Here is a 13,432-nt window from a genome sequence, read left to right as displayed (position 1 = left end):
AACCATTTCGGTTGTTCTTTAGCCAGCTAAGCCATAGTGAGATAAACCCAAGGATGGGGAGCTCTTGGGATGCAGTCAGTGATGTTTGTGTCATCCCTTCCTGCATCAATTTTGCGTTGGGGGTGTGACGTTATTGATATAATCTGGGACCATATAGATCATTGTTGCAACCAAGGTCCTGTAGTGGCACCCAAATCTTGTATAAAGGGGGTCAAATGGGGTGTCTAAGACAAGGTTATGGTTTACTGGTTATGATTATGCTGTCTATATGTGTGTATCACTTTTGTAGTTGAAGTTATGAATATTGGCTCTATACTGTCTGTATTTCAAACTTATGCTATGCTGCTGGGTGACATCCCAGACAAACTGGTGTTAGCTCTGCCTAGCCTGCTTGATGGCCCATTAAGGACCATCAGCTATACAATGGACCCATTGAGAGAAGGCAGATACGCCTTGTAACTCAGCAAAGTATGCAGGGACTGGCCCATGTGACTCCAGACTCCATTTTGCTGTAATTTTCCACAGTAAGAACAAAGAGGTATTCTTACACCTGGAAAAGACTATATAAGGCGGATGCCTCATCTCCATCTTGTCTTCAATCCTGCTTCATACCTCTGGAGGAACTTTGCTACAAGCTGAAGCTTTGAACAAAGGACTGAGGACCCATCCCAGCGGGGGATGTATTCCAGAGACTTGATTTGAACCTGCAGTTTATTCCATCGCTGCTGCAAGCCTGAACCAAGAACTTTGCCATTACTGTATGTAATTGATTCCATTTAACGAATTCTAACTCTCATCTCTATCTTTTTCCTTTTATGAATAAACCTTTAGATTTTAGATTCTAAAGGATTGGCAACAGCGTGATTTGTGGGTAAGATCTAATTTGTATATTGACCTGGGTCTGGGGCTTGGTCCTTTGGGATCAGGAGAACCTTTTTCTTTTACTGGGGTATTGGTTTTCATAACCATTTGTCCCCATAACGAGTGGCACTGGTGGTAATACTGGGAAACTGGAGTGTCTAAGGAGATTGCTTGTGAGACTTGCAGTTAGCCAGTGGGGTGAGACTGAAGTCCTCTTAGTCTGGCTGGTTTGGTTTGCCTTAGAGGTGGAAAAAACCCCAGCCTTGGGCTGTAACTGCCCTATTTGAGCAATTTGTCCTGAGTTGGCACTCTCAGTTGGGTTCCGCCAGAACCGCATTGTCACACCCTGCTTCTGCTGTCCCCAGAGATGTAGGGGTGCAGGATGGGGCACGGTCTCACCTGGAAGAGGGCGACTCTGCAGTCCCTGTAGCTGTAGGGGTGCGGGGGGATGGGGGCAGAGGGATGGGGGGGGTGGGCTGCAGGGGGTGGGGTGCGGGGGGCGCAGGGCATGCTCTCACCTGGAAGAGGGTGATGCTCTGCAGTCCCTGTAGCTGTAGGGGTGAGGGGGGGGGATGGGAGCAGAGGGGTTGGGGGGATGGGGTGCAGGGGCGCAGGGCGCGGTCTCACCTGGAAGAGGGCGACACTCTGCAGTCCCTGTAGCTGTAGGGGTGCGGGGGGGGGGGGGATGGGCTGCAGGGGGTGGGGTGTGGGAGCTGCAGGGTGCAGGGGCGCAGGGCGTGCTCTCACCTGGAAGAGGGTGACACTCTGCAGCACGCTGGAGGTGCAGCACATCTCGCGGATGGAGTGCATGGCCAGCTGTGGGCAGCCGATGTCCAGGACCCGCAGCCCCAGGCGGGAGGCCAGGATGGGCCCGATGGTGGTGCCACAGGGCACGTCATTCCGCACCATGAACTCCTGGGATGGGCAGAAGAGCAAGGACAGGGGGAGGGGGCGGGGGGAGGGGTCAGGACCATGCCCCCAACTCCCCAGCTCCCATCAGCACCTTGGGGAGCAGTCCCAGACAGGCTGGGCTCCCAGCTAACCACAGTCTTGGCATTCCGCTAACGAGCCTGGATAACGACCCTCGGGGCTCAGTGCAGACCTGCTATGCTGGAGCAGATGAGCCCCCAGGGCCCAGCACACGGGCTGTGCGCCCCTCAGCGCTGCCCCCTGCCGCCCCGGGCTCCGGTCTGCCCCAGGGGAGGGGGCAACAGAGCAGGGCGGCAGCTTCCAAGCCGGGCAGCCATTCGTTTGGGGGGGCTTCCCTGGCCTGCCCTGCTACCCGAGGGACTCGGGTGGGGGGGGGGGGGCACTCAGACCCCTCCTGGTTGCCATGGAAACCCTGGGGCCAATGGTGAGCAAGGCGGGAGGGGATGGCATGGAAGGGGCAGTGCAGGGTGCCCTGCCGTCCTGCTTGGGGGAGCAAGGGGCGTGTGCCAGTGTGGGAATGTTCTGGAGCTTGCTGCAGGAACGACCGTGGGGCTGTTCTCCGGCCTGTGGCGGACAGGGGGTCGGATGAGATGGTCACCCAGGTGCCTTCCGGAATATTCCAGCTCTGGGCCTATCTCCTCAGCAGCGCCCCCCCATGGCGAGAAAGAACTGCTGGGCTCCCCGGGACACGGAGATCAGGCCAGGCATTCGGGGGACAGCCGCTGGGGCTGCCTGGGCTGGAACCAGCACCTCTGAACATTGCTGCCTACGGCAAGTTACTGCCCTGCACGCCTCTCTGCAGGCCGAGCTGGAGAAGAAAGGCAGAAGGGTCTGAAGAGAGGCTAGAGCGGCAGGGAAGGCCAGCCTAGGGGAGCTAGGGGAGCCGGGCACGGGGGCTCCATCAACAGGAACGAATCCTACAGAAAGTGGAACCAAGCGAATGACTAAGGAGCATGGCCCAGCCCACGCCTGAGCCAGGCAGGGCACACGACAGGCAGCAAGAGGAGGGGCAAGAGAAAGACGAAGGGAAGGGAAGGAGCCAATAACTGGTGCTCAAGAAGCTGAGGTGTTTAATGTCTATTTGGCGTCAGGCTTCACTAGAAAGGTTCCCGGTGACCAGACACTCCACACGGTTCCTGTGAGCAGCAAGGGGGAAGGAACGGGCAGGTTAGCGACGATCTGGACGTATTCAGGTTGGCGGGGGCTGTGCCATTCAGCCGAGGCTACTTAAGGAGTTAGCTGAAGCAATCTGGGAACTGTTAGGGACGATCTCTGAAAGCTCCCGGAGAAGGGCAGACACGTAAAAAGGGGGAGGAAGAAAACCCGGGGGGTTACAGACCCAGCAGTCTCACTTCCGACCTGGGGAGATCCTGGAACAAATTATGAAACAATCGGTTTGTCAGCACCGGCGGCTAATGGGGTTAGGAGTAGCCAGCATGGGTTTGTCAAGAAAATCATGGCAAACAACCTCACTTCCTCCTCTGACAGGGTCACTGGCCCAGTGGCTGGGGGGAGCAGTGGACGTGATGTATCTGGATGGCAGTAAAGCTTTTGGTACAGTCCCACGTGACATTCTCCTACACAAACTAAGGCAATGGGGTCTAGATGAAATTCCTATCCGGTGGGTTCACAACTGGCTGAAAGCCGCACCCTAAGAGTAGTTATCCAGGGTTCATTGTCACACTGGGAGTGTGTATCCAGTGGGGTTCTGCAGGGGTCAGTCCTGGGTCCGGTATCAGTCAATATTTTCAGTCATGACGTGGATAATGGAGTGGCAAGGATGCTTATGAAATGTGTGGACGATCCCAAGCTGGGAGAGGTCACAAGCACTTTGGAGGCAGGATCAGAATCCAAAGCGACCTTGACAATTGAGAACTGGCCTGAAATCAACAAGACGAATTCAACAGAGACAAGTGCAAAGTACCACACTTCGGGAGGCAAACTCAGATGCACAAGTACAAACTGGGACTAACTGGCTCGGTGGCAGCGCCGCTGGACAAGATCTGGGGGTTACAGTGGATCACAAACTGAAAGTGTGTCAACAAAGCGATGCGGTTGCAAGATCTCCTGAACAGGAGCATCGTATGTAAGACCCTGGCGGTAACGGTTCTGCTCTGCTTGGCACGGTGAGGCGCAGCGGCAGTGCTGTCCCCAGCTCTGCGAGCCGCACGTTACGAGAGATGGGGACACGTTGGGGGGAGTCCAGTGCACAGCGACAAACCCGATCGAAGGTTTAGACGCAGATGACTCAAGAGCCTGGACATGCCCAGTGTGGAGAAAGGCAGCCGGGGGGCCTGCGAACTGGCATCCAGCACGCTGCAGGCTCTTCGAAAGAGGGCGGGGATCAGCTGTTCTCTGTGTCCAGTGAAGGCGGGACAAGCAGCAATGGGCTTAGCCTGCAGCCAGGGGGACTGTTAGCGACTGGGAAAAGCTTTCCAACGCTCCGGAGCAGGCTCCCAAGGGGGGCTGGGGAATCCCCGTCGTCCGAGCAGGCTGGACAAACCCCTGCCCAGATGCTCCAGCTCCCTTGGTTCAGTCCCAGAGCAGGGAGTGAGATGTGACGACGTCTCGAGGGCTCCTCTTTGCTGTGATCCTAAGCCTGCCTCTCCCACGCCAACCCAACTGCTGCCAGGTGCCCCAAATATGGTCACCTGTTATCCCAGGGCTGCCCAGCCTCACTGCAGACACCGGCTGGGAGGACTGCACCCCCCAGAGCTGCCAGGCGTCACTGCAGACACCGGCTGGGAGCACTGCGCCCCCTAGGGCTGCCAGGCGTCACTGCAGACACCGGCTGGGAGCACTGCGCCCCCCAGGGCTGCCAGGCGTCACTGCAGACACCGGCTGGGAGCACTGCGCCCCCCCCGGGCTGCCAGGCGTCACTGCAGACACTGGCTGGGAGCACTGCGCCCCAAAGGGGAGAACAAAGCCTCCTGCGGGTGTCTGGTCCAGCTGGACTCGTTGCAGGGAGCCACGCAGAGAGCAGGCGTCACCGGTGCCCGAAGGCCCAGTCTGGGATTCGTGGAAGCCACAGGTCATCCCTGTGGAAGTGGGGGGGGGGGGGTTCGGAGGGGGAGGCCTGGGGCCCTCATGGGGCGCTCCTGGGAGGCTGGGCACAGACCAGCCCCTGTGGGTCCCTGACATGGAGGTTTCGCAGGCAGGGAGGCCGTTCTGCCAGCGACCAGGGGCGTGACCCATACATGGCCCCAGCCCACGACAGCCAGGGCACTTACCTGCAGGGGGACGTCGACACGGCCCGCGATCTCCCGGATCACTGCCTCGGTGACGGCCGTGGAGGCATAGCGCTGGTTACTGTTCACCTTGATCACGGGGCCCTGTGCAAACACCCAGACTCAGCCTGGCGCTGACCCCCAGCTGGGAAGGTGGCGTCCCCTGGCAGCGGGATCTGCCCCAGCTCCCAGCAAAGCTGCCTGCCCTCAGCCTCCCGGAGCAGGGGTGTGGCACTGGTGTCTCGTGACTGGCAGGGATGAGGTCCTTCCCCAACCCTCCAGGGCTCCCGTGCTCCACAGCTCCCCCCCCCCCCCCCCCCAACGGGACGCTGGCTGAGCCACGCACCCGGGAACCCCGTGGGGGCTGGCTCAAGGCTCAGCACAGGCCGATGGGGTCTCAGAGCAGCCTGCAGATGGGGCTTTGCTCCAAGTCGGGATCGGGGCCCCCAGGCAGCTGGCCGGAGCCAGGCGAGCGCTGGGGAAGGGCCCTGGATCCGAAGAGCATAGCTCTTGGCAGGGGGTGCAGGGAGAGCTCCCCACCCAGCTCCTGCCCTGAGGGAGCCCCCAGTCCCAGCCGCAGGAAGGGGGCTGCGCTCACCTTGTGGAAGGCCGGCCGGTGATTCTCCTCATGCTTGTCCCTGCAAGAGAAGCTGAACGTTACTCCTGGGTCGCCCCCAGTCCCCATCTGCTCCCCAGCCAGTCCTGAGCCTAGGGGGCAAACTGCCCTCCCCCCGCGAGGGCTTCATGTGCCGCCCCGCCCGGTCACTTACAGGTAGTTGGGGTGTGCGGCGTGGGCCATGTCGGCGCTGATCAGGTAGGACTTGGCCAGGGCCTCCTCGAAGGCCGTCAGGTTCTGGGGCGTGGCTGAGATGCGTCGCAGCACCAGCTCGGTCAGCAGGGACTCGGCGCCCTGCGCGCTCTCCGACCCCACCTGCAGGGAGGGCCTGGTCAGCGCGGCTGGCAGCAGGGGGGCCACCCCACCCCCAGGGCAGCCCATTCGCAGCCTGCCCCAGGACCACACGGGAACGACGTTCCCCAGGCTGTTCCTGGCGCCACGTCCCAGCAGGAACCAGATCCCCAATCCATGGGAACGCGCCTCCCTCTGCGGCTGCAACGCCAGCCTCCTGCTCTGCCTTGGAAAGGGGCTGCAGCCCCGGCTAGTGCAGCTCCCCCAGCTGCGCCAGTGCCCCTCAATCCCGACCCACAGCCCCTGCTAGCCCAGCCCTGGGCTCCTCCCAGCACCCCCCCCTCCCCCCCAGCTCTTACTGTGCCCCTCAATCCCGGCCCGCAGCCCTTGCTCTCCCAGCCCTGGGCTCCCCCCAACAGCTCTGCCGGTGCCCCTCACTCCCGACCCACAGCCCCCTGCTAGCCCAGCCCTGGGCTCCCCCCGTGACGTTACTGACATGAAGTGGGACCATATAGATCATTGTTGCAACCAAGGTCCTGTAGTGGCACCAAATCTTGTATAAAGTGGGTCAAATAAGGTGTCTATGACAAGGTTCTGTCTGGTTTGCTGGTTACGATGATGCTATCTGGGTGCATGGATCATTTTTGTATTTAAAGTTATAAGTATTGGCTCTAGACTGTCTGTATTTCAAATTTGTGCTGTGCTTCTGGGAGACACCTGTGATGAACTGGGCCTGTTCTCACTGTGGCCTGTGAATGCTGACAGGGGAGTGTGGCTGGGATAGTCTGCATTGGGGGATGGGAGTTTCCCCAGGCGCATACCTGAGTGTGTAACATGAGAACCCAGGAAGGGGGTGGAGGCCAGGTGACTCCTTAGCCCGGGAAACTGGACAAAGGCGGTGGGAGGGGTCGCTGGAGGAGAGCGCTGGAAGCGAGCTGGAGAGATGGCTGGGAGGCAGAGATGGCTCTGACCCCCCCAAAGGGGGGTGGGCTGGGATGCCCTGGGACCCCAAGCTGGACTTAACTGAGGGGGTCCTGCTGTCTGTGCCTGCAAGACCTGTCTTGAACTGTATTCCTGTCATCCAAATAAACCTTCTGCTTTACTGGCTGGCTGAGAGTCATGGTGAATCGCAGGAAGCCGGGGGTGCAGGGCCCTGAGTCCCCCAATACTCCGTGACAACACCCCAGACAAGTTGGCGTCAGCACTGCCTAGCCTGCTGGATGGCCCATTAAGGACCATCAGCGACACAACTGACCCATTGAGAGAAGGCAGATACCTTGTGACTCAGCAAGGCAGGGACAGGCCTATGGACAGAACTGTGTGTGCATAATTAATGAGCTATGCATATTTTTAATTTTTTTGTGCAGAAAAAAGCTTCTGCCAAAATGTTGCTGCAGTTCTGCCTTTTTCCCACCAGAGGGTGCTGTGGCAATAGAACACAGCAGCAGCTCCCAGCCAGCAAAGGAAGAGAAAGAGCCCACCTTCGTCACAGTGGGCCAGGTCAGGAGACGGGCTGTGGGGAGACAGACAGCGTGGGGTGCTGGGGGGTGGTCATATAGGGGCTCATAAGGGCTAGTGGGGGAGAACAGACTGGGGCAGGGGCTGAATGGGAGTGGAGGCACAGGGCCACAGGGGGAGGAAGGTACAGGGCTACATGGTGATCAGGGAGGGGGTGCAGAGCTACATAGCGACAGGGGAGTGGCTGGGGGGGCACAGAGACTCATGGGGACAGGGGAGGGGGGACAGGGATACATAGGGACGGGGTGGCTGAGTGGGGGCACAGAGACACATGGGGACAGGGAGGAGGTACAGAGCTAAATGGGGAGGGGTGCAGGACCACATGGGGACAGGGGCACATGTGCCTGACTGAATGGGAAAGGCTAGGGGTTAGCCAGGGTCTGCATGGGGGAAGCTCCCTAACAATCTCTCCCTGCCCCCCCAAAAAACCTGTTCCATACTTTTCACACCCATACTCAACAACCCCCCAAGTTCACACCCAGGCTCTTTCCCAGCAATTTACTTCCCTCTCCCTCAGCTCCCCCGTTACCCCTGACTCCCCCAAGCCTTTGCACTGCTTCTGAGGGGTGCGGGAAATACAGTTCTGTATTGTAGTTTAAATGAATTATTACTCAGAGTCCTGTATTAATATGCCTAGTAAGGAATCTATTTGTCAAAAAACATTTCCTGAAGCTTTTTTGTTGTCTGTATTGTTACAGACATTCTTCCTGGCAGGTATTTTGAAATAAATTACCAAAAATAATTGAAACTGGTATGATTATATTGTGTTATTTTGACAAATAAAATATGCAGAATTTTAAAATGTGCAGGGAATTTGTAATTTTTTGGCGCAGAATTCCCCCAGGAGTAGTGTGTGTGGGGGGGGGAGGAGGACGGTTTGCTCTCAGGAAGGCTAAGAGACATCGATGTGAATGTCACCCGGCTGTCTGAGTAGGGATGGGTCCTTAAAACACCTTGGTGGTGCCTGACCCCAGATCAGTGGGGAACCCCAGAAGACAACGGCAAAGCCAGTCACAGGACACCGACACCCACAACCAGCACCCGAGAGTGGGGGGATTTCCCCACCTCCCCCCAGGCAACATCCTCCAGCTGGAGAACAGAGGCTGGAGGAGGTGTGAGGTGGGGGATCAGAGCTGGCTGCTGGCAGGAGTCGGGGCACACCTGGACTCTGCCCAAGGAGGCCAGACAGAGACAGACAGAGCCTGAACAATGGGGTTCACTACAGCGTTGCTGGGCTCTGGCTGACCAGAACGGACGATGCTTTAACCTTTAGTTCTCTGGGCTGAGCCAAGGGCTCCCTGGGCTAGTCCAGGTGACTAATAACCCGCCTGTCGGCCCGCGCTGGCTGCATGTCCCTGCAGACGCTGGCGGACGGGGCGCTGCCCCCAAGTGGTACAAGTCTCCGTCGGGGTCTGTCTCAGGGGGACTCGCTGCCCGGAGCTCACAGGGGGGGAGCAGGGGGGCTGCAGGCCCAGGGGTCCAGCCCCAGGAGGCAGTGAAGCCATGTGGCTTCCCCTGGAGGGAGAGTGAGACCCCTTGGGGGCCTGTCCACATGCTGGGGCCCTGGCCCTGATCCTGGGGGTCCGGGACACCCAACATGGGGTGAGTGGTGCCTGGGTTATTCCCCTGCTGGTGCAGAGAAAGGCACCGGCAGTGGCTGCACTGGGAATCTCTGGATGTGGGGGGTGGGGGTGGGGAGAAGCTGGATCTGCCCCTCCCAGTCCCTGCCCCGCTGAGGGGGGGGGGGCGCTATGCGGTGAAGGGCGCAGGTTCCCCCCCGCACAATTTCCCCACCCCTCAGCTCAGTTCTAGCTGGGGCACGTCACCGCCCCCCTCCACTCACCTCCTCGTTGTCGTACAGCGCGATCAGGCGGACGTTGGGCTCCTGGGAGAGGGAGCCGGGAGCCTCGCAGGAGTCGATCAAGGCCTGCAGGGGACAGAACATGGGGCTGAGCTGGGGTATTCCTGGGGGCAGAGCCTCCAGACCCACAACACCCGCCGAGCGAGCGCCGGGCAAACAGCCCCTCCACCCCGACACGTGCCCAGCCCCGCTGCCATCCAGCCGAAAGGGGAGTCCCCACAGGGCCCTGCTGACGCCCCGCCCCCCAGAGAGAGGCGCAGAGCAGGGCGGGGGGGCATGGCCCCCCAGTGCAGCCCCCCCACTCACCTGCAGGGCGCAGTAGCAGCTGTGAAGATTGTCCAGGCGGGGGGAGAAGATGAACTCGTCAAAGGCGCCGCCTAACGTCTGAAACGAGACGAGCAAACGGGGGCCGTCACCCGGGCTGGGGGAGCTGGCGGAGCGGGGCAGTCCCATCCCAGCAGGGCTCTGGGCCCCTGCACGTACACACAGAGCCGGATGCTCGGGCACTGTCCCACCACCCCCTGGGCAAGCACCGCCCTCCGGGAGCAGGGCTGAGGGGTACCGGTGCCCTGGGCAGTCGGCTCCGGCCCCAGCTGCACACCGCCTGAGAACTGACCCCAGCCCTGCTTGGGGACTGCCCTGGGGCTCTGCTGCAGGGAGTGGGGGGCACAAGCTGGGGGCTGGCTCGGCTGGGCAGGTGTGGATGAGCCGCGGGTCGTCCAACCATGCCAGGCTCCCGAGCGCTCTGGGCGACAGCACGGACCGAGCTTTGACCTCCCTAAGGGCTTCCTCTGCTGTGCCCAGGTGACTAACCCCCTGCCGAGGGACAAATCCTGGCTGAGGTGCACCAGTCCCTGAGGAGCGGGGTCCCCAAAGCAGACTTTGACTCCCTCAGGGAACAGATGGGCAGGATCCCCTGGGAGAATAACATGAAGGGCAAAGGGGTCCAGGAGAGCTGGCTGTATTTTAAAGAATCCTTATTGAGGTTGCAGGAACAAACCATCCTGATGTGTAGAAAGAATAGTAAATATGGCAGGCGACCAGCTTGGCTAAACAGTAAAATCCTTGCTGATCTTAAACGCAAAAAAGAAGCTTACAAGAAGTGGAAGATTGGACAAATGACCAGGGAGGAGTATAAAAATATTGCTCAGGCATGCAAGAGTGAAATCAGGAAGGCCAAATCACACTTGGAGTTGCAGCTAGCAAGAGATGTTAAGAGTAACAAGAAGGGTTTCTTCAGGTATGTTAGCAAGAAGAAGAAAGTCAAGGAAAGTGTGGGCCCCTTACTGAATGAGGGAGGCAACCTAGTGACCGAGGATGTGGAAAAAGCTAATGTACTCAATGATTTTTTTGCCTCTGTCTTCACGCACAAGGTCAGCTCCCAGATTGCTGCACTGGGCAGTACAGCATGGGGAGAAGGTGACCAGCCCTCTGTGGAGAAAGAAGTGGTTCGGGACTATTTAGAAAAACTGGACGAGCACAAGTCCATGGGGCCGGATGCGCTGCATCCAAGGGTGCTAAAGGAGTTGGCGGGTGAGAATGCAGAGCCATTAGCCATTATTTTTGAAAACTCATGGCGATCGGGGGAGGTCCCGGATGACTGGAAAAAGGCTAATGTAGTGCCCATCTTTAAAAAAGGGAAGGAGGAGGATCCGAGGAACTACAGGCCAGTCAGCCTCACCTCAGTCCCTGGAAAAATCATGGAGCAGGTCCTCAAGGAATCAATTATGAAACATTTAGAGGAGAGGAAAGTGATCAGGAACAGTCAGCATGGATTCACGAAGGGGAAGTCGTGCCTGACTAACCTAATTGCCTTCTATGATGAGATAACTGGCTCTGTGGATGAGGGGAAAGCAGTGGATGTGTTATTTCTTGACTTTAGCAAAGCTTTTGATACGGTCTCCCACAGTATTCTTGCCGCCAAGTTAAAGAAGTATGGGCTGGATGAATGGACTGTAAGGTGGATAGAAAGCTGGCTAGATCATCGAGCTCAATGGGTAGTGATCAATGGCTCCATGTCTAGTTGGCAGCCGGTTTCAAGCGGAGTGCCCCAAGGGTCGGTCCTGGGGCCGGTTTTGTTTAATATCTTTATTAATGATCTGGAGGATGGTGTGGACTGCACTCTCAGCAAGTTTGCAGATGACACTAAACTAGGAGGCGTGGTAGATACACTAGAGGGTAGGGATCGGATACAGAGGGACCTAGACAAATTAGAGGATTGGGCCAAAAAAAAAACCTGATGAGGTTCAACAAGGACAAGTGCAGAGTCCTGCACTTAGGACGGAAGAATCCCATGCACTGCTACAGACTAGGGACCGAGTGGCTAGGCAGCAGTTCTGCAGAAAAGGACCTAGGGGTTACAGTGGACGAGAAGCTGGATATGAGTCGACAGTGTGCTCTTGTTGCCAAGCATTTTGGGCTGTATAAGTAGGGGCATTGCCAGCAGATCGAGGAACGTGATCGTTCCCCTTTATTCTACATTGGTGAGGCTTCATCTGGAATACTGTGTCCAGTTTTGGGCCCCACACTACAAGAAGGATGTGGAAAAATTGGAAAGAGTCCAACGGAGGACAACAAAAATGATTAGGGGTCTGGAGCACATGACTTATGAGGAGAGGCTGAGGGAACTGGGATTGTTTAGTCTCCAGAAGAGAAGAATGAGGGGGGATTTGATAGCAGCCTTCAACTACCTGAAGGGGGGTTCCAAAGAGGATGGATCTAGACTGTTCTCAGTGGTACCAGATGACAGAACAAGGAGCAATGGTCTCAAGTTGCAGTGGGGGAGGTCCAGGTTGGATATTAGGAAAAACTATTTCACTAGGAGGGTGGTGAAGCACTGGAATGCGTTACCTAGGGAGGTGGTGGAGTCTCCTTGGAGGTTTTTAAGTCCCGGCTTGACAAAGCCCTGGCTTGGATGATTTAGTTGGGAATTGGTCCTGCTTTGAGCAGGGGGTTGGACTAGATGACCTCTTGAGGTCCCTTCCAACCCTGATATTCTATGATTCTATGGGGCTCAGGGGAGTGGCCAGCAGGGGGAACGGCTGATGGGGGCTCGGAGAGCTGTAGGAACCAGGGCAGACGGGGCAGGCTGCCTGGGCCTGGATGACAGGGTTTGCCCAGGGCGGAGGGGCAAACTCCTCTGCCCAGCCACGGCGGCCTGCAGCTCGGGCCCAGAGCACGAACAATGCGACTGAGCGTCAGCGGGATGCAGCCAGCCAGCTCCTTGGGGCTCCCACCCCAGCCCAGCGCGTGGCCTGTTGGACTCCCCTGGGCGCAGGCACATCTGAGCCCCAGAGGAGCGGCAAGGGGTGGGCAGTGGGGTGGAGAGATCCCTTGTCAGACCCGATGTGGTGCAGCCCCGCAAAGGCTGAAGGGTTGTGACCGGGCTAAGGCCCCAAACCTGGAGCCATTCGCCGTGCCTCTGGCTCAGAGCCCCTGAGGACTCGCTAGGGAACTGGCTGAGACCCACCCAGATCAAGGTGGTCGCCAGCCAGGATTTCCCCACCCCTGGGCACCCAGGCTGAGCAAATCCTCCAGCTCCAAACCAACAGACTGGGAGGGGTGTGGGGAGGGGGGAGGCACCCTGCTCTCTCCCAGGGGGTGTCTCAGCTGGACTTGCCCGGGTGCAGCAGGAGGCTGGCGCCCACAGGTCCAGTCCAGGAGGCGGGGGAAGGGTGGGCCCTGGAGGTCTGGCACATCACACCAAGGCAGGGTGGGCCTTGGGGGTCTGGCACATCACACCAAGGGACTGACCTAGAGCTGGGGGCATGGCCCCAATCCTGTGGGTCTGTGACAACATGAAGGATGGTCCCTGCCTCCTCCTGACCCGGGCAGCTCCTCACCAGCAGGGCCGGGCCGGGCCGCTCAGCCCTATGCCAGTCAGCCTGGGTCCCGGGCACTCACCGCTGGCTGTGTATCCGCCAGACACAGCTCCATCTCCACGATCTGCTCCGGCTTCACGCCCAGCTGGGAGCAGAGCAGGGACAGCAGGGCGGGGGCGTGCCGCTCCGTCTGGGGAGAGAGCAGAGCCCCCCAGGGGAGGTGAACGCCCTGCACAGGCCACAAGACGCCCCCTCCCCCAGGGCAGCACCGCCAGGCCCCGGTCCCGGCCCCAGCCCCAGCCCCCCG

At 58.8% G+C, this 13,432-nt stretch overlaps 1 protein-coding gene across 2 annotated transcripts in view; it reads right to left on the bottom strand.

Moving 5' to 3' along the window:
• DNPEP (aspartyl aminopeptidase) overlaps window positions 1-13,432 on the bottom strand; it is a 30,506-nt gene that overhangs the window by 9,733 nt on the left and 7,341 nt on the right. For both annotated transcript variants that reach the window (XM_065561335.1, XM_065561334.1), the window contains exons 8-14: window positions 13,208-13,315; window positions 9,611-9,688; window positions 9,287-9,370; window positions 5,789-5,949; window positions 5,617-5,656; window positions 5,022-5,123; window positions 1,609-1,776 (exon numbers count right to left, since the gene is read on the bottom strand). In XM_065561335.1, coding sequence (XP_065417407.1) covers window positions 1,609-1,776; window positions 5,022-5,123; window positions 5,617-5,656; window positions 5,789-5,949; window positions 9,287-9,370; window positions 9,611-9,688; window positions 13,208-13,315 — 741 coding nt within the window. The remainder of the gene's footprint in view (window positions 1-1,608; window positions 1,777-5,021; window positions 5,124-5,616; window positions 5,657-5,788; window positions 5,950-9,286; window positions 9,371-9,610; window positions 9,689-13,207; window positions 13,316-13,432) is intronic.

Source organism: Chrysemys picta, chromosome 11 (assembly GCF_011386835.1).
Source record: "Chrysemys picta bellii isolate R12L10 chromosome 11, ASM1138683v2, whole genome shotgun sequence".
In the NCBI taxonomy this organism is placed as follows: Eukaryota; Metazoa; Chordata; order Testudines; family Emydidae; genus Chrysemys; species Chrysemys picta.
This window is presented reverse-complemented; position numbering and strand designations above follow the sequence as displayed.